The sequence below is a fragment of the Adelges cooleyi genome, unplaced genomic scaffold (genome assembly GCF_023614345.1).
Source record: "Adelges cooleyi isolate 19-005CV unplaced genomic scaffold, UGA_ACOO_1.1 ACOO_flye_CR_arks_rails_tigmint_CR_PRNA_21, whole genome shotgun sequence".
In the NCBI taxonomy this organism is placed as follows: Eukaryota; Metazoa; Arthropoda; class Insecta; order Hemiptera; family Adelgidae; genus Adelges; species Adelges cooleyi.
Window position 1 is genome coordinate 5,115,331 of NW_026095871.1, and position 23,558 is coordinate 5,138,888.

At 26.9% G+C, this 23,558-nt stretch overlaps 3 protein-coding genes across 10 annotated transcripts in view; all 3 read left to right on the forward strand.

The window, feature by feature from the left end:
• The window catches only part of LOC126835049 (la-related protein 4), a 28,702-nt gene extending 23,169 nt beyond the window's left edge, over positions 1–5,533 (forward strand). For all 8 annotated transcript variants that reach the window (XM_050567361.1, XM_050567362.1, XM_050567366.1 and 5 more), the window contains one exon: positions 917–5,533. The gene's annotated coding sequence lies outside the window, so the exon portion shown is untranslated. The remainder of the gene's footprint in view (positions 1–916) is intronic.
• A 6,440-nt stretch (positions 5,534–11,973) lies between these two features.
• LOC126834741 (probable DNA-directed RNA polymerase subunit delta) lies at positions 11,974–14,400 on the forward strand. Its single transcript, XM_050566890.1, has 3 exons — positions 11,974–12,150; positions 13,298–13,388; positions 14,043–14,400. Exons 1-3 carry the CDS (start codon positions 12,070–12,072, stop codon positions 14,315–14,317), a joined length of 447 nt encoding a protein of 148 aa, XP_050422847.1. The 5' UTR covers positions 11,974–12,069; the 3' UTR covers positions 14,318–14,400.
• Positions 14,401–20,415: 6,015 nt separating this feature from the next.
• Positions 20,416–21,720, forward strand: LOC126834819 (E3 ubiquitin-protein ligase NRDP1-like). The gene is made up of 3 exons (XM_050567001.1): positions 20,416–20,489; positions 21,181–21,297; positions 21,366–21,720. Exons 1-3 carry the CDS (start codon positions 20,436–20,438, stop codon positions 21,522–21,524), a joined length of 330 nt encoding a protein of 109 aa, XP_050422958.1. The 5' UTR covers positions 20,416–20,435; the 3' UTR covers positions 21,525–21,720.
• Positions 21,721–23,558: the final 1,838 nt, after the last annotated feature.

Below are 23,558 nucleotides of genomic sequence, written 5' to 3' on the forward strand. Positions count from 1 at the left end.
AATTATTAATATCGGCAATGTAATGAATAAATATCCCTTTTTGTCATATTAACTTTTCTGAAAAGACTGACTTAATGTTTTAAAAATTAAAACTAAAAAAATGTTTAAATGAAATTTAGAAACATAGTGAAGACAGAGAGGTCATAAGTTTTTGGGAACTCCCATTCATATAAACACTTTAATGCAAAACTGTGGATGGTAAAATTATTCAATTCCCTTGTAGCCCAATGAAAAGTATCTTTTAGGGAAGGTTTCTGAAGTTCAGTTCAGCGGTTAAGGGGATATTGTGGGTCCAGATACAAAAATAAATAAAATATTAAAACATACCACAATAGAAGCTATTGTGTCAGTTCTGTAACACAGTTAAAATGCAATTTAAAATAATGGAAATATATTTGTGTTGTTCGAGGGTCGTAAGAATAAATTAAAAATAATAATAAGTATTGCAATATTTTTGTTTGTTGTACGAGGGTTCATGACAAAAATGATGCAAGTTTAAGTTAAAACTTAGCAATTAAAAGAGTTTGACTCATCTATTTGTAAGGCGAATAGGGAAAAGGGATCTAAAGTTTTGAAATGTTGCTAACTTCTTGATTATACATACCTAAAAGGAATGAAACTTAACCAAAAATTAAAACAAAGTGCCCTTAACATAATTTTTTATTATATGTTCATTTCTGATCGATGTTTTGGCCTCTCCTGCGATTTGGATTCTCGCAACAAGAGCTCCTTTTTCCTTTTTCGCCTCGTATATATTAAAAAAAACTAAATAATTACTTGGGCAAAGCCTGCGGTAAATTGGTAAGCGGGAAATATTAACGACTCGCTACTCTAATGTTTTAAATAATTCCTTAACTAATTAAGGACTTAGTCGACAGTATTTGTATGTAATAACATACAAAAATATGATTTTCAGCATTTAAGTCATTTGTCTATTATCGATCCACACCAAGAACGGCAACGAGTGTGAACACTGGATGGTATCGGCACAACAACAAAAAAAAATTGTAATATTGTTAGGCCTATAAAAAATACCAGTGATAGATAAAAACATCCCCCCGTCCTACTATCGTAACTTAATTAAGTTGTCCAAATTATTATGTTTATCGTTAGTTTTTTTTATATACATAAGGTTAAAAATATCTTATGATTGTTTCCTTTTATGAAAAAATACATAAAGCAAAACAACTTTGAAACAAAACTACCTATAATAATATATATATTAAAGAAATTTAAATAACATAGCTGTGATAAAAAAAAAAAATATGATATATTAAACACTTAAATTATAATATATGTTTATACATAACATATACATATATATATATATACACACATATATTATGTTTATGTATATACATTTACATGTATAGTATACTGAATTTATATTTTTTATTCATTATTCGCATTGACGAAATGTAACAATAATTATATTAAACGCATCATGCATTGAAATTTCAATATAGGATAACGTTTCAATGTAAATGTGTATTTTCATAAAAAATTTTAAACCAACTTTGCGATTACTTTTTACATTTTACATTTTTTTTTTGAAATAATATGCTTCTCGTATTATACAATATTGTGGTAATAGTTCGGTCGTGCACGTAATCGTCTTTCATTTTAGACGTTTCTTATTTGATTTTGAAAAATGTAATTAATTTGTGCGCTGTTAAATTTGACTAAATAGTTACGAACAAAATTATGAAAATTTCACAAAACCAATCACAATATATATATAACAAGACGACAATTGGGCGTATTATTATTTTGGTTGTTTAGACGTACGAGGGATTCGAATATATTTGTTTTAATCTCGCTTATCACAGTGTTGTTATATTTTTTATACATATTTAATAACAACAATGTTGTTTTGTTTTGTCTTTATTTTCTAAGTACCACTTGTGAGTAATTTTTGGAAATCGGTTCTTACGTTTTTGTGTTGTTGTTAAATTAATTATTTCAATTATATTTTCTTGCCCTGAAAACTTTTTTTTGTGTATTCCCAATATAACAATAACGGCACAGTTAAAACATGTTCATATTCATTAAGGACCAAATGTTAATTATTATTTCATACCTTCTTATTACTTATCTTTATTTGTTTTAATTTCCTATCAAAATACTACATCCCTAAAATAACACCGAAAAGAATAATATTTTAGTTGTATAAATAAATAAAAAACCAAAAAAAACCTATAAAAAAAAATAAACGAAAAAAAATGTTTTTTCTTGTTATTATTTTTATTTACTCAACTTAAATATTATGTAATGGACTTAAATTGAATATTACAAGATTAAGCATCACAATTTATTTTAAGTAAGAATTCAATACACTATATTATTATCATATCCTCGATATCATTTCAGTTTTATCAATATACCTATTTCTTAGTATAAAAAAAAAATATATAATTTTTCTTTTAAATTCGATATATTATTATTAGTAATGATAAAAACACTTAGTATTTTATTTTTTACCAAGGCCATAATGAAGTATGGCCAACCAACTGTGTTAAGTTAGTTAAATAATATTGTATATTAATGTATAAGATAAAAGTTCTTCTCTTCATAATAATAATATAGGTAAACAAAAATTTTTAGTAAATTGTCACAGGTTGGGTTTTTTTTTTTCATTTTAGTTTGTTTCTTTTTCCATGCATCCATTTGCTGTTAAATTCTGAAATAGTAATTATCAGAAAGAAAAGTAAAGCGTGATGGATATTTGTTGTGTGTAAATATGAATTATTTACTACTAATGGCTTACGTAGCCGATATTGCTCAATATCCATTACAGACGATGTTTTTTTTCCGAACACGACTTTTACATAATCATTTAATACAAACAAAAATACTTTTTAAATCAAACACAACCAACCAAAAAATTCAATTAAGCTAATGTAAAGTAAAAACGATAAATTTATAATTTCATTCAACCGTTGTTTAAAAAAAATATTGTTATGTCCAAATTTTAAAACCTTCGAATCAAAAACTGCTTGCATATTTTGTTTCTGTTAGTTACCATGATGATTTGTCATTTTTTTTTTCTATCTTATTAATAGGCAAACCGATGAACTGTAAGACATGCTTAATGAATTGTAAATAAATTGTGATCTTTGTTTATTGGTAGCTGAAAGTTTCAACAAATTTTCAAGGTTTGAAAAAAGAAATAGTTAACGAAAATATTATTATTAATTATTATTATTATTATTATTATTAATTATTATCATTATTATTATTATCATTATATTATTATTATTATCATTATAATTATTATTTATTTATTATTATATTAATTTTATTGAATTTGTTAATTGTTACATTGTGGTTGATACAATTTCCCAGTGTATTGAATGGCCATATATGTGTTATGTTTGTTGTTTATTGTTTTATTTAATAGTATAGGTATATGGCTTAATAGAATGTATAACAAAATAAGAAGAAAAAAAATTAAGCTCATAATAAAAACCCATTAGGTATTTTGTTTGTTTTTTTTTTTTGTTTTTAGTTATTTAATAATAATTCAAATGGGTTATATTGTGTTATTTTGTAATCTTTATTTTCAAATGCCTTGATAATGGTAATAATTTTTTTTTTAATTTATACATTTCAAGATCGTTTTAAAAATGTAATTTGTAGTTGGAAGGATACTGGGATGACATTAATTTTTTCTTTTGACAAATTGTATATTTTTTTATTAATTGTGTATATATTTGTTATCTTTTTTTAAATATCTTAATAGCTAAATTAACAATACAAATGAGATTCAAAGTGGAATTAGGAACTAATTTCCCTTAGTGCTAGTCATGGAAGGCTAATTTAATAATATTGTTAATACACTCGCGCAATATGTACGATTTATCGGAATTTATTAATATTTCAGTTATTATTTCTCCACCCTGTAATTACTGATTTTTTTTTTGTAGTATACCAATCGTTATTGTCAAGTATAAATTTAAAATGAAACAGCTTAAATCAAATGTTTTTAAAACACGTGTACTAAGGGGAGGGAAATCGTAAGCAAAAGTTAATTTTAAATTGTATAATTACTTAACGTACGAGATTACGATAAACAACTAGTTTAAGTATTGGCTAACGACGCAGATGTCTTAAAAGAAAAAGTTACACCTAATAGTCGATATTATACTCTTATTTTATTTGAAGACAATTTGTGTTTTGTACATCTTTTTTTTTTTAAATAAAACCGTAACATTTTTATTGAAATATATATGTATAAAAATAATATTTTTAATTTAAAATTAATATTATTAAACTATTGGTTTGTTGATTTTTTTTTTTTTTATGTTAAATTTATTATGATATGTTTTAGTCACTGAATTAATATGCAAAATGAAAAAAAATATTGAAGCTCAATAGTGTTAAATTATTTTACTTGCCTTGATTTTACGACGTTGTGTTAAACATTTTTAGTTCCATTAATTGTTGTAACTGTTTAGTTTTATGATTTAAGTATAATTTACTAATATATAAACAACTGTATATATATATATACATGAGAAAATTGATCGTTATCACAAATCGACTCAAATTTTATTTTTGATAAATAACTATTGAGAAATGTATAGATATTCCAATTATTATATATATGTATAAAAAATATATATATATATATATATATAAATATTATTTGTGCCTTGGCCTTCAAAATTATTTAAATGATTGACAAACAAAATATTTAAGGACTACCCGTAAATATCCAGAATTTGTATTATTATACCGGTTATGCATCAACTAACGTCAATTCTCTCCTTTTTATCGTTCAGCCTGTAATAATGTGCCTAATTCCACTTATATATACTTATATATATATATATATATACAAAAAAAAGAAAACTAAGTATTTATTAATTATAAATAACTGTTAATAAATACTGTTGAATATATATAAATTTAATATTCATCCGATATTATGATGTGTACGACTTAACAATAATAATAATAATTATATTGAGACAATTTAAAGTTGCATTAACGTTTGAAACCAGTTGACTGATTCATTAATTATTCTGTTTAGATTTGAAAACTATTTTAACTTATTTATATTTATATATTTTTTTGAAAAATGCATAAATAATAATTATTATTATTATGATTATAATGATAACTACAATAATTTTGAATATTAAAATATAATAATCAATTCGGTTATGTAATTTGTTAAGGTGTAAATAATATGTTCTTTCAAACTGGATTTCATGACCAACTCGTGAAAAATTGATAAACGTGAACGTCGACAAAGCTTCGTTTAGATTTGTTTTTCTGTTTTTCGATAAAACTGTGTGCGATTCATGCGGACGGATGATTATGTACGAATTAATGTGTTTTATGTTCATGGAGTCTTGTTTGATTTTGAATTTTTGTGATATTTGATTATTAATCTTATAAATAATACATATATTATATTATATTATGATATATATATAAAAAAAAAACAAATAGCTGATATTGTTTTTATTGTATTTTATCATAGAAATGTAATAATTATATGGTAATTGTACAATAACGTAACGTGCATTTAGTTGTTTACTTATTAACTACCCGTTTGCTCTAAATCCTTTGATTAGTTATATTTCAGTCGGGTTTCTCACATAATACAACATTTGAATATGTATTTGTATAGTGTGTAAAATGTAAAGTGGTTGGGAAAAAAATTACCGCGAGTTTCTCACCAAAGGCATTTCTTAGCTAAAAAAATGTCGCTTAATTTGTTAAATTATCTTCAAATCTAAAAAAAAAATATTTATAATTCCATCAATACAATAAAATACCAATGTTAATGTTAGGCGTTTGGATATTTTATTATACTTGTTATTACTTATGTTAAGTTTCAATAAGTGTTACAGTATTTTTTGCTTAGTAAAACTTAAAAAAACAATAATATTAAGTATTATAAAACCGACTAAAACATCATGCTTCATATAATCTTTTAATTACAATTTAGAATAATTACCACACATATTTCATTTTTAAGAAAATTCGTTATAAAAACCGTTAAGAAAATTAGAAATATTGTCAAATTACTATACAAAGACTGTGTATCACTTAGTCTCTTTTGTTATATCTTTAAATAACCCTTTAAAAACAAAATAATTATTTTTTTTAACCTTAAATATTTAAAAATTATTTTATGGGGCTGGAGTACATAAATAAATTACTTACCTTCAAACTAGGTACTACTAAGAAACTATTCAAGAATTGTACACTCAAACAAATAGACTTAATGCACGTTTCTAGCCATTTTTATATTTCTGTTTCCACTGCCACGCAGATGAGAATACATATACGTTTGACAGCAGTAATACATTTTTGAAAGTTTCCCTTCTGATTATTCTGTGACGAAGGTGTGTATTGTGTTGACGGTGCCAACTAGCCACGGGGCAAAACATAAATACTAGGAGGGCGTCGCAGTAAAATATTTCCTATATTGAAAAACCTCTCGGGACTCCCAATAGTACCTTCTCGGAAACTGTCAAAAGGTCACCCGAGTGAAAGACATGTTTAATAGTAGACAGTAGTATATTTTAGGCATTGATATTTTACAATGATGTGGGCTTTTTTTGTGTCTGTATACACTGTAACCTTTTTTTAATACTGGACCAATTCCTTCGAATAGCAACTCTATAAGTCAAAAAATTTCATCTAGTTGGTATCTGGAAGTGGTGGGGGGGGGGGGAATTTGGAAAAGTTCACTTCTTCGCAGTTAAAATTTGGGAAAAAGATCAAGAATCCAGTTAAAATCCATAAGGAATATTTATTTGGTGTGCCCCTAAACGGCAATAGTCTCAAATTAAAATTATACCCATTTCTCAACCCCCTCCCCCTCCAACAGGGGGTGCAAGTTTTTTTGTTTTTTGAGTTTTTTAGTTGAAAATTTGCCTGAAGTTAGAACTTGTATGTAATGTACTAAAAGAACATCTGCTGAATAAAACATGTTTATTTGTTTATATCCTATCAGGAAGAATTTCTATAGTATATTTAATCAGATCGTTTGGTATTGCTTTTATAAAATGTGTACTAGTAACATAATATCTGCTTGTTTGTTTTCAAACCGATATATTCGTACTTAGGTCACCTTTATTTGTTTTTGTTTAGTATGAAAACATGTTATTAGTTGAATAATACACGTGCAAAATATTTTTCTGCTTATTTACTACAACTTAAGATCTATGAGAGGCATCTGTCTTTTGGAATTTGCCATCTCACTCAATTCACCCCAAACGAGTTTCATCCATGCGCAGAATTATATTTTCATTTTAACAGATTTTAATTTCTAACAAATTTAGAAAAGCGTAATAAAGAAAAAAGGAAATAAAGATCTCCTTCGCACTTATAATTTAGAAAAAACAAAAAAAAAACCATTCACCATTGTTTATCCCATTTGGGTAATATATTTCAACTTTTTATGAAAGAATTTAAGTTTGCTTAGCTGCGACTTTATAATAAAAAAAAAAAAACAAGGGAGATGGTAATTGGGTTTGGTGAAAATGAGGTTTAAGGCAATTGTCGCAACATGCCAATAATGCATGTCTAAAACTAGATAAACAATCTAAATAAAGTGAAGTCGCTTCATACAAATTTAAAAGCAAGAAATTTAAATTGTTAGCTTGATTAATATGTGAAAGTAGTGCAGAATAGATATAGGATAACAGAGACAATAAACAAACATGATAGTACTTGAAGTATATTTGATAGTGATTTATACTTTATGACGTTCAGCTATAATATTTTTGGAAGACTATCCATTTATTATTTATGGACACTTGAAAAAAACCACATGCATAATGTTATAATATAATGTGTACAATAATAACACTTACATATATATCGTTGGCTTCTGTACAACAAGGGGATTTTAGCTAAAACTAAAAATTCCAATTGTATACTTATAATAATTATGCTAATTAAACGCTAATTTCAATGTAGTTACAATATGTCTCGAGGGGTATAATAACAAAACAAATAATTATAAACACTCCTCCAACAATATGGTATTATTCGAATGTACGTGATTGGTATAGCTTAAGTAAATATAAAGTACTGTCGTGCAAGAAAATAGTTCAAACATATAAAAACATAAACGACTAAACGAAATACGTTCTAAAAAAATAACAGTTTTTTTGTTAAAACTAGTATAAAATAATTTACATACTTGTTTGTATAGTGACACTGCGTTGAAAAACACAAACAAATGTTAAAAAATATGATACCCACGTAGTTTCGGAAATATGTTACCAGCTAAAATAAAATATTCCAACTCTAATAATTATTATCAACTATGAAAAATAATTCAAAACGTTTATATAATCAAAGGGCAAGACAATGACCACACGAAATCGCGGTGGCGGCCGTCCACCACTATAATAGTATTTTTAGAATTAAGGTGGTGGATACATATGAGTTCTAGCTTCAGGCAAATTTTCAATTAAAAGGTCCTAAAATTACAACTAAAAAAACTTGCACCCCCGTTAGCACTTGGTTTTTAAAATCAATTTATAACATAAATATATATATATTTTTTTTTTTAACTAGCATATCACATATGGATAGTCTTATTAAACATGTTGTTATTTGAATAATACACGTGCAAAATATTTTTCAGCTCATGTATTGCAACCAAGTTTGTATTAAAATAATTATAACATTATAAAACTTACATTATTTTGTATAACTAGAAAAAACGTTGATTAAAACGTTAAAATATTATGATATTCTGATAGCTTGTAAAAAAAGTAAAGTAAGAACATGTGGCTGTTAAGATGTTAATGGGGTTGATATTAAAAATTCGTTCCCTGAACAATACTGTTGTGGAGGAGATCTCTTTATATCCTTTTTTCTTTATTACGCTTTTCTAAACTTGTTAGAAATTAAAATCTGTTAAAATAAAAATATAATTCTGCGTACGGATGAACTCGTTTGGGGTGAATTGAGATGACAAATTCCAAAAGACAGATGCCTCTCATAGATCTTAAGTTGTAGTAAATAATATATCAGTTTGACAAAAGTCCAGCAACAGTTATTATGTTACTAGTACACATGTTATAAAAGCAATCCCTAACGAACTGATTAAATATACTATATGAATTCGTCTTGATAGGATACTAACAAACAAATACGTTTTAGTTAACACCAAAAATATATTTCAAACCACGTATAACCATGTCTATTGTATAACAATATTGTTCAGGGAACGAATTTTTAATATCATCCCCAATTACTCATCTTTACAGCCACATGTTCTTACTTTACTTGTTTTACAAGCTATCAGAATATCATATTATTTAACGTTTTTATACAAAATAATGTAAATCTTATAATGTTATAATTAATTTAGTACAAACTAGGTTGTAATACACGAACTGAAAAATATTTTGCACGTGTATTATTCAAATAATATGTTTTCATACTAAACTAAAATAAATGAAGGTGATCTTAATACGAATATATCGGTTGTTTGAAAACAAACAAAAAGCAACAGATATTATGCTACTAGTACACATTTTATAAAAGCAATAACAAATTATCTGATTTAATATACTATACGAAAAAGATATCAATACTTTTATTAATATTAATATTTCCTATCATACGTTGATGACTTATACCTGTTGTCGAAATGAAAATAGGATAACTTATTGATTAATGTCATAATACAAATCACTAAAAGGTCTAGCAAATAATTAATTTTACTTATAATATAGTTTAACTTATTTGAATTTATGTAAAATATTTAAAAAATATGCCCCTTAGCCCCCCTAACCTCCCTAACTAGGGACCAATCTAAAATCTGATGCAACATGTTGGTTCAGCCTTTAAAACTTATAAATTGATGTAAAATATTTAAAAAATGGTTAAAATGTAATTAATTTATGCATATTTTTTGGCCTAACTATTGGCTAAGCCAAAATTTCGAAACGAAACATAAATAAAATACATTATTGGACAGAATAGTATTTTTCATTTGTTATTTATAGCTTTACAAAAAATGTTTCAACGGTTACACTTATTCAAATTTGAAACAACTTTGAACAATTAATTGAATATCGTATATTATATGGTGTATCAATTAAAATTGACTACTAATTATTGTCGGCAAAAGAAACGCTAATTATAATTAATCTAAAAAATGGCCAGACCTTTAAATTATTCAATGATTCTGATTTAATTAATTTAAATAGTCCAATAGATTGGTTAGGATCACATAAATATATATACGATTAGAATTGTATTCAATATCAGCTAATAGTTTACCGTTGTAGCAATTGTACTATATTACAATATTATTTACTATTACAGCTGGGGATAAAACAAATGCTTAAATATCGTTATCGAATTATCATTTTTTTCTTTTAAATACTTTTATTAAATCGTAATAAGCCATTTATTTTTAATTATTTTACAATTTTATTTTAAATATTGTATCTATAAAACGCATGTAGAAGAAACATATTTACAATATTTGGTCGTTTCTGCCTATAGTTTTATCCTGATCAAATACCGAAGTAATAATTTAATCACGATTACCAATGCTTTAAGACACTATCAAGAATGTAATATGATTTGAACGGAATATTCTATGGACATAGTGCTACCGGAAAATGTTGGCAAACCAAAAACACATAGTAAATCCATTCCTTAGGATTGGGTGGACCCTTTTTCTTTAATTCGCTTTTTTAGATAAGGTCTTAGGCTTTAAGTTTTGATAATTAGGCAGAAGGTAGATTTAGAGTGGGGCAATAATATATACAATTTTCTCAAAAAAAAAAAAATAAAAGGGGATCATTACACTTTGCCTGTTGTACATTTTTTATTATTATTATTACCATTATTTTTTTTAAACTCCCAGAAAGAGTTGTTTATTTCTTATTTTTCTTTTTTTATAACTAATATAACTTGTGTTCTGGTAAATGTTTGAACATTTTAACAAAAAACCTATAAAAACATCAAAAATTATACTCGTTTTCGATAACATTTCGTATGGTATTATTTGTAAACTTTGCTATGTGTGCAGATATTTTTATTTTGTGTGTAAAATTTTATATGGCAAACATATGTGCGCATTATATGGTGAACATAGTTGGTACTTACTAGTGTATTTTTCAAAAATGTTATACTCTATGATAATGTAAAATTAGACGACCTTAGAACCAAAACAGTCTGTAGATAACAAATCTATGACAATCTTGAAACCCCCCCAAAAAAAAATTGTTCATCGTTGACAATGATGATTTGATTCAATTACCAATACAATTAACATACATCAGCCTCAAATAACTCACATTTTGGCCTACTTTAAAAGCTCCACATCAAGAGCGGTAGAGAACATAATTGTTTATTTTTTGGCATTTTTTTTTTTATATAATTAATTACCGATAAATAAAAAGTAGTTTAATTGAAAAAAAATGCGTGATATGGACATCAAAATAATTTATATTTCTACGTATATTATTTATAAATTTGTTAATAATTATAAAATACAATTTCTCAAACATGTCTAACGCCATTATTATTTAATAGCTTGTATTACCTATTATACCTTTTAACGGTAACATTATTTTTTTAATTATGAGGAAAAAACAGAAAAACATGTAATAAATAATCTTTTTTTTTTTATATCATATTTTATTGGTACTTTTTTGGATTTTAGGGGCTGCCCTGGCTTGTCTGCGACCCCGTTCTTGAAACATTGGGTCTTATTTGTACAAATGTTGCTAATACGAACATATTTCAGTAAAAAACAATTTATTGTTTGTTCGATGTATGTAGATCGATAAACTTCCATTAGTTTGTTTATTATAACATTGTACATATTGTTGTTTTCGAGTTTCCGCAGAATTTGTTTATCCCTGAAATGATTTATTTGGTAGAATAAACATAAAACCATGTATACATGTAATAAATGTACAAAATACTTTAGTCACATCTACATCTATATAAGGCTCATATTAATTCCAAAAAACTATCATAAGTTTGTCCTCAACGTAACAGTAAATACATACTCAGTTTTAGTTCAAATCATTTTTAACTTTACACTTCAACCATTAAAATAAAATGAATAAAATACAAGTACTCGTTTTTTTTGCTATAGTTTGTGTTTTAGTACAAAACACTTCAGGGGAAACTGAAGAATTGGTAAGTAATAATTCATTATAATAGCAAAGTGATCGAAGAGTATCACAATAAAATTATATATAAACATAAGTGTACACAATCTTTATTGTTGTAGCATATAATGGTTCTCATCATAGAGCGTAATTGTTTTACCGGTATTTTTTTTAACATCTTATTTGGAGATAATTGGGAGGTGAAACCGTGAAAATTGGAAAAATAACAAATAATGGGTTAGATAGCCTATATGTGTCCAATATATTTTATATGTTATTTTTGTATAATTGTATATTTTAAATAATTTTAATGCCAAATCTAAAATAATCCACAGAGTAATAAACAGACCTAGGCAGAGTTTAAATTGAAATAAATTATTAAAACAGAAATGTATATAAATAAAAAATGATATTATAAATTAAAATCGTATTAATTATTTACTATATGAGTTAATGTACACAACAGTGAACCATGGGCTTTTATAAAGTGTATCTTGTTTATATTTATTAGCAAATAAAACTCATCATAATAACAAAATGTATTTATTTAAAAATTAACATATCACAACAACAAACTTTATAAAAAGACGTTTAATATATTCTGCTTACACGATACTTACTGATAATAATATAAAAAAAAAATATTTTAATAAACTTTCAATTTTTAACGAGGTATAAACAATTATTTATTTAAATAAAAGTTCAAATAATATGAAATTTTTTAAAAATTATTTAATATATAAGGTTATATGAAACATTTAAATAAATACATTCTTAAGTAAAATATAATTAAAAACTATAAATTATAATTTATCTTAAATAATGGATGTATGATTAGAATCGGTTAAATACAAATGTATTTATTTTATATAAAAACGAATGTAGTCAATTAAAAATATACTTAAAACAAAATAATTGTTGATGCGCTAAATTAAAATATATTTCAAGTGACTCATTATTTTAAAAGTATTGTTATGCTTTACTACTTAAGTAAAAAACGTCCAGTCTCACATAAAAATATTTAAGTAGAATGTTTTACTAGTTATATTTTTAACGAAATGAAAGAAGAATATACTTTTTAAATGATAAATAATAAAAACTGGCATCGCTGACAGTAATTTAAACTTTAAATTGTCTTAATTTAAATACTAATACAAATGTTAATGATATTTTAGAAAAGAGCAGCTTTTGATGCTCTTCTTGGACCCGGAGAGACTACAATTACTCCAGAACAGTTTAAAAAATTTGATGGAAGAATATATTTTGGTAAGTATTAACATTTATTTATGAACTACGTGCCCAAAGTAGGGTTATGAGTTAACTTAACCTAATTTTTTCCTATATTATGTTTGTAATTAATATTTTATGAAAACCGTATTGATGCTTTGATTATCATATTCGGATAAGATAAAATCGTGGTGTTAGGTTAAAAATGAATTTTAAAATAAATGTTTTGCGTCATTTATACTGTTTGTAATTATACAATTCAAAACATCAAAATAAAAAATGCACTTGTATCACAGAATAAACAGAAGCCGGGAATTTTAGAGTTTATAAAAAAACGATCAATCGTGTTGAAAAAGGCAGTGATGCCAGAACGCAGATATTTCGTTTTTTTAATTTTTCTACGGTTCATGGCTACACTGTTAATTTATTAAATTTCCTACGCCGACAACAATGCCGTCGCCATTTTCCGCGTTATCGAGTGAACAGTTTAACCGAAATAAACGAAAAATGAGAATTTCCCTACACCTACCCGAACTGTCTATTTCTGATGTCAAGTTCAAGATGTGGAGCATGATTTTATCTCATCCCAGAAGAGTCTAAGTTAAAACGATATAGTTTATTTTCTGTTTGTTCTGTGTTTGTATGCAACGGAGGGTTGAAAATTTCAGTTGTAATCGTTGGAATATTTTTCAGGACCTACTGAGAATGGCAGAATTAATTATCAAAATTTTTGTGAATCGGTTTGGCCAGAACCTCCAGAAGATACTGTAGATGAGGCTGTGGTCGAAGATGAAGAGGATAATGCCGAAGACGAAGAGGATGAAGATGAAGAGGATGAAGATGAAGAGGATAATGCCGAAGATGAAGAGGACGAAGCTGGATCAGGTTGTGTCGAAGATGCAACGGATTTTGCCGAAGCTGGACCGGGTACTGACGATTATAGACAGGATACTGACGATGATAAGTAAATATATTAGTATATTACCTAATATTTGATATTATGTATTGTGTACCTACTATATAATATGTTTTGAAAATATATATACTTCAATATTACAAGAATAATCGTTTTACTTAATTTTACCTGGCCCAATATATCATAAAATCTTTCTTTTGTGTACTATAATGTAAACTCAAACAGTCGCCGCTAGTAGATTGGCAGTACGGAATCCCAAAAAGTCGGTTGGTACTGATCAGTTAGTACAGATCTATTAACTCATAAATGATATAGCTAACTCACACAAAGCCTGTGCCTTAACAAGCCAAATAAAGTCTGTAAAACTGTTTTTTACTACTACTACTACTAACTGTTTTTTTTTGCTACTATTTTATGTTAATATTCAGTTATCTTTCAGACAAATGTGGTGTTATATACATAACCTTCTACACCCTTCACACAAACACCATAAACATAAAATAATCAACCGATGTGCGTCCGCTGTGGCGTTCGCCCATCAATAAGCTAAGGCCTACACAAATTCCCACAATAACACATTACACAAATTATCATGTCCATATAAATAGGAGTGGGATCCATTGCTAAACCAGACTCAACTAGTATACTACTCTGTGACAGATTGTCCATTTTTTATGTTTTACAAGTGTTAATAAAAATCAAACTTATATTTAAAAAGTCTTTAATTATTTAAAAAACATCTTCCTGAATTGGTTTCGACGACGAACAACAAATAAATTTCTTAATAGTTCTGGTACCAGTAATCAGAACTATTACAGTGGCTACTAACTGATTTTCTCGGTGATACAATGCTTATACGACATATTTGTTCCATGTAATTTCACCCTAAACTAAGCCTGAAATTTGTAGTACTGGTAAAAAAAAAACTAACCAAAAACGAAAAAAATGGTAAATAATAAACTTTGTGAATTAATTATCAATATATGAATATCAAAAAATGATTATAATAATTTTAAAGTTTAGTAAACAAAATAACAAACAGAAAACCAATATTTTTATGGAAAAATTGAATTTAAATAATATTAATAGTAAAAAATGAAGTGTACTGAAAAATATTTTGCACGTGTATTATTGAAATAATAATATGTTTTCATACTAAACTAAAATAAATTAAGGTGATCTAAGTACGAATATATCGGTTTAAAAACACACAAAAAGCAACAGATATTATGCTACTAGTACACATTTTATAAAAGCAATAACAAATTATCTGATTTAATATACTATACGAAAAAGATATTAATACTAATTTCCTATCATAATATGTAGAAGACTTATACCTGTTGTCGAGACAAAATTAGGATAACTTATTGATTAATGTCATAATACAAATCAATAAAAAATCTAGCAAATAATTATTTTTACTTATAATACAGTTTTACTTATTCAAATTTCTGTAAGACATTTAAAAAATACTTAAATTTTAAAAATATGCCCCATGGTCCCCTAACGTCCCTAATTAGGGACCAATCTAAAATCTGATGCAAAATGTTGGTTCAGCAGCCTTTAAAACTTATAAATTGATGTAAAATATTTAAAAAATGGTTAAAATGTAATTTATTTATGCATATTTTTTGGCTTGGATATTGGCTAAAATTTTGAAACGAAAAATGAATAAAATACATTATTGGACAGAATAAAATTTTTTTTTTGTTATTATAGCTATAAAAAATATTTCAACGGTTACATTTATTAAAATTTGAAACAACTTTGAACAATTAATTGAATATCGTATATTATATGGTGTATCAATTAAAATTGACTACTAATTATTGTCAGCAAAAGAAACGCTAATTATAATTAATCTAAAAAATGGCCAGACCTTTAAATTATTCAATGATTCTGATTTAATTAATTTAAATTGTCCAACAGATTGGTTAGGATCACATAAATATATATACGATTAGAATTGTATTCAATATCAGCTAATAGTTTACCGTTGTAGCAATTGTACTATATTACAATATTATTTACTATTACAGCTGGGGATAAAACAAATGCTTAAATATCGTTATCGGATTATAATTTTTTTCTTTTAAATACTTTTATTAAATCGTAATTAGCCATTTATTTTTAATTATTTTACAATTTTCTTTTAAATATTGTATCTATAAAACGCATGTAGAAGAAACATATTTACAATATTTGCATACAACCCGACAAAAACTTTAACAGGCAACAGCTTGTTAACGTTGTCGTTGGGTTAAAGGCCCAATGCGACGAAGCCAGGTATGTTCTGCAAAGCAATCAAGCCATAGGTGATGTGCTTCAAGAACGAGACCAAATAAAAGACCAATTAAAGGGACTTATCTCGAATTTGGCCCATGTCAAGAACGACAACGAAAAACTTGTCGACGAAAACCAAAGTCTTAAAATGAAACTGGCGACTGTCAAGCGCCAATACATTGGTAAATGTTAAAATTAAAAAAATTGTAAAAATTTAATTTTTAACAATTTGTTTTTCTGCTTCAAGTACGCGGCCAGCTAAAAATGAAAAGACTGTGCATGAAAAATGCTAAAGTCCAGAAAGAAAACGCAATGCTGAAAAATTAACTGCAGGTGGTCAAGGCCGGTTTAACTGGGATCGTTGCAAAAACTGCACAATGCCAATCAATCATGGCCGACCACAGTGTACTTGCACTTAAACTTCAACGCGACATTGCGAACTTGGTCAGGGACGGTAAGTACAATATATTCGACAAGGTTTATCAGGGAGGATTTGGAAATAAACCGTATTTCATTATTAGAATTTTTTTTTTTTGTATTAGATATGGCCAAAGAAAAGGAGATCGCTGAGCTTAAAGCCAACTTGAGAGCTAAGTCTCACGTGGTTAGAGCCGTTCAAGCTATATCCGAACACCACTTAGCCAAAGCAGTCGGTCGGATAGAAAAATTGCAAGCTGAACTAGCCCGAACGAGTAGGTACAATAATTTCCAAAATTTGTCTAATACAACACACACCATCAGTTTTGTAGTTTATTATAAAATTGTTGTTATAATAAAAGTGTTTAATATATTAAAATGCTAAATAAATAGAAATTCGTACAACAACATTGGAGGTTTTCGTCGAATAGTAGATAGGTATGTTTAAGCTACAGTTTTTATGCCAAGTTCCTTATATAATATTTTTAAAAAAATTATTATAATATAATTTAATTTTAATGTAATAGCGAGCGGTTGCTTATAAGAGTTTGAAAAAGGTAAACAAAAGAGTTGTTTCAATACATTATGTTTATGTCAGTTCAAAAGTCATTGGAAAGATTTAGATAATAAACCGTATTTTATTATTAGTATATTTTTTTTTGTATTAGATATGGCCAAAGAAGAGGAGATGGCCGAGCTTAAAGCCAACTTGAGAGCCAAGTCTCACGTGGTCAGAGCCGTTCAGGCTATATCCGAACACCACTTAGCCAAAGCAGCCGATCGGATAGAAAAATTGGAAGCTAAACTAGCCATCGTAGAGCGAGTAAGTACAATATTTTCCAAAATTTGTCTAATAACACACACTATTAATTTTGTAGCTTAATATTTTTGCTAATCATGTTGCGGTATTATATACCTAAAATTTTATAATAATTACTATTTGTGGCCAATTTGTAACTCAATTAAATTAATTTCGAACTTCTGAAACAGGCGATGGAATTAGTTTTTCCAAGCCGTCAGTGAAAGAACGCCCAGAAACATTGCCGTTTGCCAAATTTCATCATCTAAGGCTCCGGTGTCTCCGCGTCTAGTTCATGCTGCAAGAGTGGTGTTTGCTCAATTCTTTTTTTGGTTTTCTCTCTTTATTTTCTCTTTATTTTGGTTTGCTCTCTTCGGATGATGCTGTTGAAGTATTTTGTGGAGTTTCAAACTCTCCATTTGGTCCTCGAGTTTTGAGGAATGTGTCTGATTTTCTGTGCCTTCAGGTCTTGGATTGCCCCAGGAGCGTTTTCTATGTTTTTGTTGTGCTGCATTGTGCTATATATTGAAATTTCTTAGCAACTCAATCAAACAAGTAAGTAAAAATCATAATTGTAATTAAAAAACGTCTTGTTGACTTTATTTTTTCATTTTTTGCACAATAGAAACTTAAATTTTTGGGGAAAAGTTTTGAAAATTTACTACAAGGTTACTACACAAATACAGTTCTATAAGTAATTAAAAAAAAAAAACAAAAATCATAATATCTTTATGTTTTGTTCTGATTAACAGGTGAAACTGTGAAGCACAAATGGAACAACTTGTGTAATTCCTATATATTAAATACCTGAAGTTCTTAAAGGGGTCTACCGGATCTGCTAAAAAATACCAAAATTGACTTCAAACGTTTCACAAACCCGTAAATAACATGCAGTAAAAAAATAGGTTTAATATTATAATTCATTCTTATAAAAAATATTACTTAATTGTATTAAAACATCATTTTTGCATTACCTACTTAAATTACAAAAATATATTATGTTCTTATAAATTATATTGTTCTTATTGTTTCTATTTACACATATTGTTTTATATTGTAAATAAAAATTGTTTATAGAAATAAATGGTTAAGTTTATTGAGTTTATAATTATTTTTTTTTATTAATGCATGGTATTAAATCTATCTATTAGTATCTATTATTATTATACATATAACACATGCAACAAACACAAACACACGTTTTCTAGACATTAATAATAATAATAAAATAAACACAAATAGGAATTGTCATCAGTGGGTGACTGCTTTCGTCAAGCTGATCTTTTTCATATTTCTCTTAGCTTATACTCTTATTACCTCTTAGAGGTAGGTATAGATTGTCTATATAAAAATGGGAGGGAAAACATATAATTTACAACTACTTATATACCGACCTAACATTTTTATAGGCATTTTCATTTAAAATGTCTTCTTGAAGTTGTTTTTTTTTTAACAATTTATCATAAACCCTATTTAATATGTTTGCACAGTAAATTTGTAGAAAAAAAATAGAAATTATTTGTCATATCATTAAGAGTATACAACTAAAATAGGGTAAGTGCGTTATTTCAAAATTAAATACAGTTGGATACTTAGCCGCAGATAATAAGCAAATATTTTATTAAATATTATACCAAAGAAATTATTATATATGTTGACAGGTACAACAAACTGGCTTGATAAAGAAATGTTAGGTAGTGTTATCAACTTTTGTAATTTAATATACTATTTGATAAAAAAATCATATGATATGTTTACTTTATGTATTATTATTATAAATTGTGTATACTTGTTAATTGTTATATATATTGTGTATTTAATATGATAATTTTTGTTTTGTTTATTCTTTAATAAAAATTCATTATTATCATTATGATCCATTTTCGTATTTTGACATTTATATAATAAAATTACTATATTGATAAAAATAAACATTATTCAATACTCCACAACTGTGTCTCCCTCGACGCACTACCTATATATCTGTAAAATTATTAAAATATGTAAATAACTCTAAAGAACTTAATACTAGGGAATCAATAGAAATGTTGAAAAATAGAAACAACTTGTTAAACTGGGATTTAAATCCATTACAAAACATTTTATTAAAATGTATAAAACGTGTTGACGATGAGTCAAAGTCAGTTAAAACCCTCAACAGAGGGTTTTGCATGACATGAGAACTATAAATAACAACGATTAAGATGAATTGCGATTTATATCTATGGAACAAGAAGAATTCGAAGAAAAACCGTCATTCTTTCACTGTGACCTACCCTTGTAAGAGTTTTTAAATGGCCTAAATTTCCCCAGACTGTAACTCTGATATGTGCGATAAATAAAAATATATTTAAAGAAAAACGATTTTCTATTATATAAGGTGTAGTATAATGTTTCACTACACTAAAAAAAGGCACGAAGAATCGGTTTTTTTTTTTAATTAAAATACCGTAATACGTCATATTCAACAGATAGAAGTGTTTTTTTATTATTATTGCTCGTGTTTGTGCAGTAAAATGTAACGCGTCTTTCTTTGACAAAACTAAGTAAATATTATTTTGGCAACAACTTTTACAAAGCTGACTGTTCTTGAGAGCGTATGAAACATTCGTGTAGTAGACTTGATAGAGTTAAGTAATAATAAATGAATATAAATATCATTATTCTAATGTGTTTAACATATTACATTCTGGCGGCGAATTCAATGGATTCTTTGAAAGAGGTAATTATAATTTATTCAATTATTTAACGCTATTATTACTAAAGCTAAGTAATTTTCAAGAAATATTTATGTTTTAATTTTCTGATAAGCAGTGTTAGACCGTTTTTTATTTAATTAAATTGATAGGTTGAGTTTTAACAGTGGAATCTCATTAACTAAAAGTCTTTAGTCGAATTTCGGATTAATAATAATCAATTTTCTGTACTGAAAAAAAACGCATAAGCTAGCATCCAAATTCCAACTATAAAGTGCCCAAAATGTGTTTGAAGGTTTAGAAAAAAATGTTAATCAGTAATTTATTAGAAATAATTATAAACAAATTGTCAAATGATGCGCTCAAAAGCCAAACTAATTAACTCCATAAAATGAAAATTTTCAGTATAGGCAGTTAAAGTTATTTTAAACAATGTATGTACTTAGTGCGCCAAGTACAATTGCCAATGTATACTTAGCTCACTGTAGCGGTGAAAAATTCAACTATGGAGTTATTTATCTTGGCCACTGAAAATTATACACTTTTTTAATCCAACCATGCTATTATTCGCAATTTGAAAAAAGTGGAGTTAATCGGTTAGGCTACAACAATCAACAATGCGACGATCAACCGTCTTATTGTTCATCGCTTCCACCCTAATACTAATTTTTAAGAACATTTTTTTCTAATTAATTACCGCATTAATTATTTTTATAGACCGTTGAAGGGGAAAGCAGTACAAGTGAAGTAATGCTAGAATGGCCAAAAAATTTGCAACCAATAAAAGTTCCCGAAATATATTGGCGTAAAATCGTGCCGCATCCTAAACAAATGGTAATTTTTGAAGAAAATGCATTATTCGAAAATTACAAAAATTAATTGGATTTATTTTTTATTTACAGCCTACGCTAAAGCAAGCGTTGGAGGACAGAAAATGTCCACCTGATATTGTGCCACGTTATCAAAATCGCTGCACGGAAGACTCGTGGCCAGTTGGTTTAAAAACTCCTACGGCACGTGCCGAGAATAGGAGTATGTTCACACAGTATAAATGCAGATAGATTCCAGGAGTAAACGCAGCAATTTTGTTCACTTTTGAGAATACACATGCCCTGATGTTATGAAAATCACACCTCCAGGAATCATAATATTTTTCAATGAACTGTATCAATTACCTAAAAAAATTGTTAGTGCTACTGACTAATTTCCCCCTGTATTTTTTAGTTTTACTCTTCATTATTCAGAATGTATACAAAATACTTGTCAAAATTAAATAAACCATTTTCAACAGTTTTATTGAAATAAGTTAATTATTACACAAATCTTGAAAACCACAATTTCAATTTAAGAATAAAAGAAAATAGATGTTATTATTTTGAATAAAAGTTTCGTTAATTACCTAAACATATCTCGATATTATTTCCTGATTTTTAATCGTTACATCATTCCAATACTAACCGAACTTCCAGAAAGTCTTATCTCATTTTTGGTTTGAGGTAAAAAACGTAAAAAAAAATCTGAAGAGATTTTTAAGTAAAATGATATTATAGGAGGCTTTAGCACTCAAAGGTTGAAACGGTTTTACTTTTTTGTGTACTTAGCGATTGTATACGTTAAAATTTCAAAAAAAGATAGTAATTTTGGTTTTGTGTCTAAACTCAGTTTACTTACACGGAATGAACAAGTCTTGTTTGTAAATTTAATTTCAATGATCATTTTTAAGAAAATCACTTATTAAAGGATTTTGTACCAAAAAGCCAGGCAAAATTTTGACTACTTAAGATAGTAACTTGGGCACCTTTTCTAGGTTATTTAGGAAACAGATTTTTTAATTTCAGGCATCATCGTTCGGTTTGGCTATTTCTATGTGCAATAATACCAAGTATAAAAAACTTGTGCCATTAACGGTAATCAAAAAACAAAAACACCAATACAGTGGAGACGGAGCATGAGTGAATAATTTCTTTATTATATATAAGTTGCTCAAGTTTTTTCTGGTTTTTATTTTATACATTGAATATCCGTTGGTACATTATTGCGTTCTATTTACAAGTAAAATTCGTATCGATGTGGAGTACAATTTTGAATAGTAAAAAATACTTAACAATATGGTCTGTGTACCCAGATTTTCCATACTATGAAATGTGTAAGTATACAAAAGGCCTTGAAGTACTGTATGCAAATTACACACAACTATTCATCATGGTTTTTAGCGTTTTATTTTTCACGGTTTCGTATCGAAGTGAATAACAAAATATGAGTAAAAGCCCACACAAAAAAGTTCTCTAAATCAACACACAAGCACAAAAACAATTTTACAAATTTAGAATTTAGCACACAGTAACGCTGTGAAAAATACTTTGAAAACAATACATATTTTTCAATTTAAAATATTTTATTTTAGGTTTGGTAAAAATAAATTTAATCATTTAATAATTTGTCCTACAGTAGACCGCATTGTAATGCAAAATACTACACATCTAATATAGTCAATATTTGATTTATCAAAGAAAAAAAAATACTTTTAATTATAGTTAAGCTACAGTGTTAATCAAATTTCGGATCCATATAGGATTCAATATTTACACCATGCATGTTAATAATACAAAAACATTTATTCTATTGTTGTATTGCATAATTATGGCAGATACGGTAAGATTATATTAAACCGATTTAAATCCTTATAACGAACAATGAAGGAACGACCAAATTATTGTTTTACCAATGCCGACCGTGTGTTATAATAAAAGATATTTAATTTTAATTATTGCAACTGACTTCAATTGTTAATTATTATTATTAATTTCAGTACATAATAAATATTGAACAAGTTCAGCCGTGTGACAATGTTTGCAATCGGATTATGATGGATGTTGTTTATAATTATTCAACAGTGACAAATACTGGACACGGTTATTTCGAAATGTTAACTCGTATGACCTGGGAAGATAATTTACAGGTTCGATTTGTGCAATTAATACATTTAAAACAAAAATAATATACACCTGAAAACATTTTCCATACATATTTAGTGTTCATCATCATCCAATATCTCTTAAGAAATACCGAATCATTTTCTAAACGTCAAATACCAC

What these genes read in the sequence shown, in the direction of transcription:
- LOC126834741 (XM_050566890.1), top strand. Translation starts at nt 12,070, where the DNA reads ATGAATAAAATACAAGTACTCGTTTTTTTTGCTATAGTTTGTGTTTTA. An exon ending in CAGGGGAAACTGAAGAATTG is followed by an intron (nt 12,151 to 13,297) that starts GTAAGTAATAAT and finishes ATGATATTTTAG; the next exon opens with AAAAGAGCAGCTTTTGATGC. An exon ending in TGATGGAAGAATATATTTTG is followed by an intron (nt 13,389 to 14,042) that starts GTAAGTATTAAC and finishes AATATTTTTCAG; the next exon opens with GACCTACTGAGAATGGCAGA.
- LOC126834819 (XM_050567001.1), top strand. Translation starts at nt 20,436, where the DNA reads ATGTGTTTAACATATTACATTCTGGCGGCGAATTCAATGGATTCTTTG. An exon ending in CAATGGATTCTTTGAAAGAG is followed by an intron (nt 20,490 to 21,180) that starts GTAATTATAATT and finishes TTATTTTTATAG; the next exon opens with ACCGTTGAAGGGGAAAGCAG. An exon ending in TGCCGCATCCTAAACAAATG is followed by an intron (nt 21,298 to 21,365) that starts GTAATTTTTGAA and finishes TTTTATTTACAG; the next exon opens with CCTACGCTAAAGCAAGCGTT.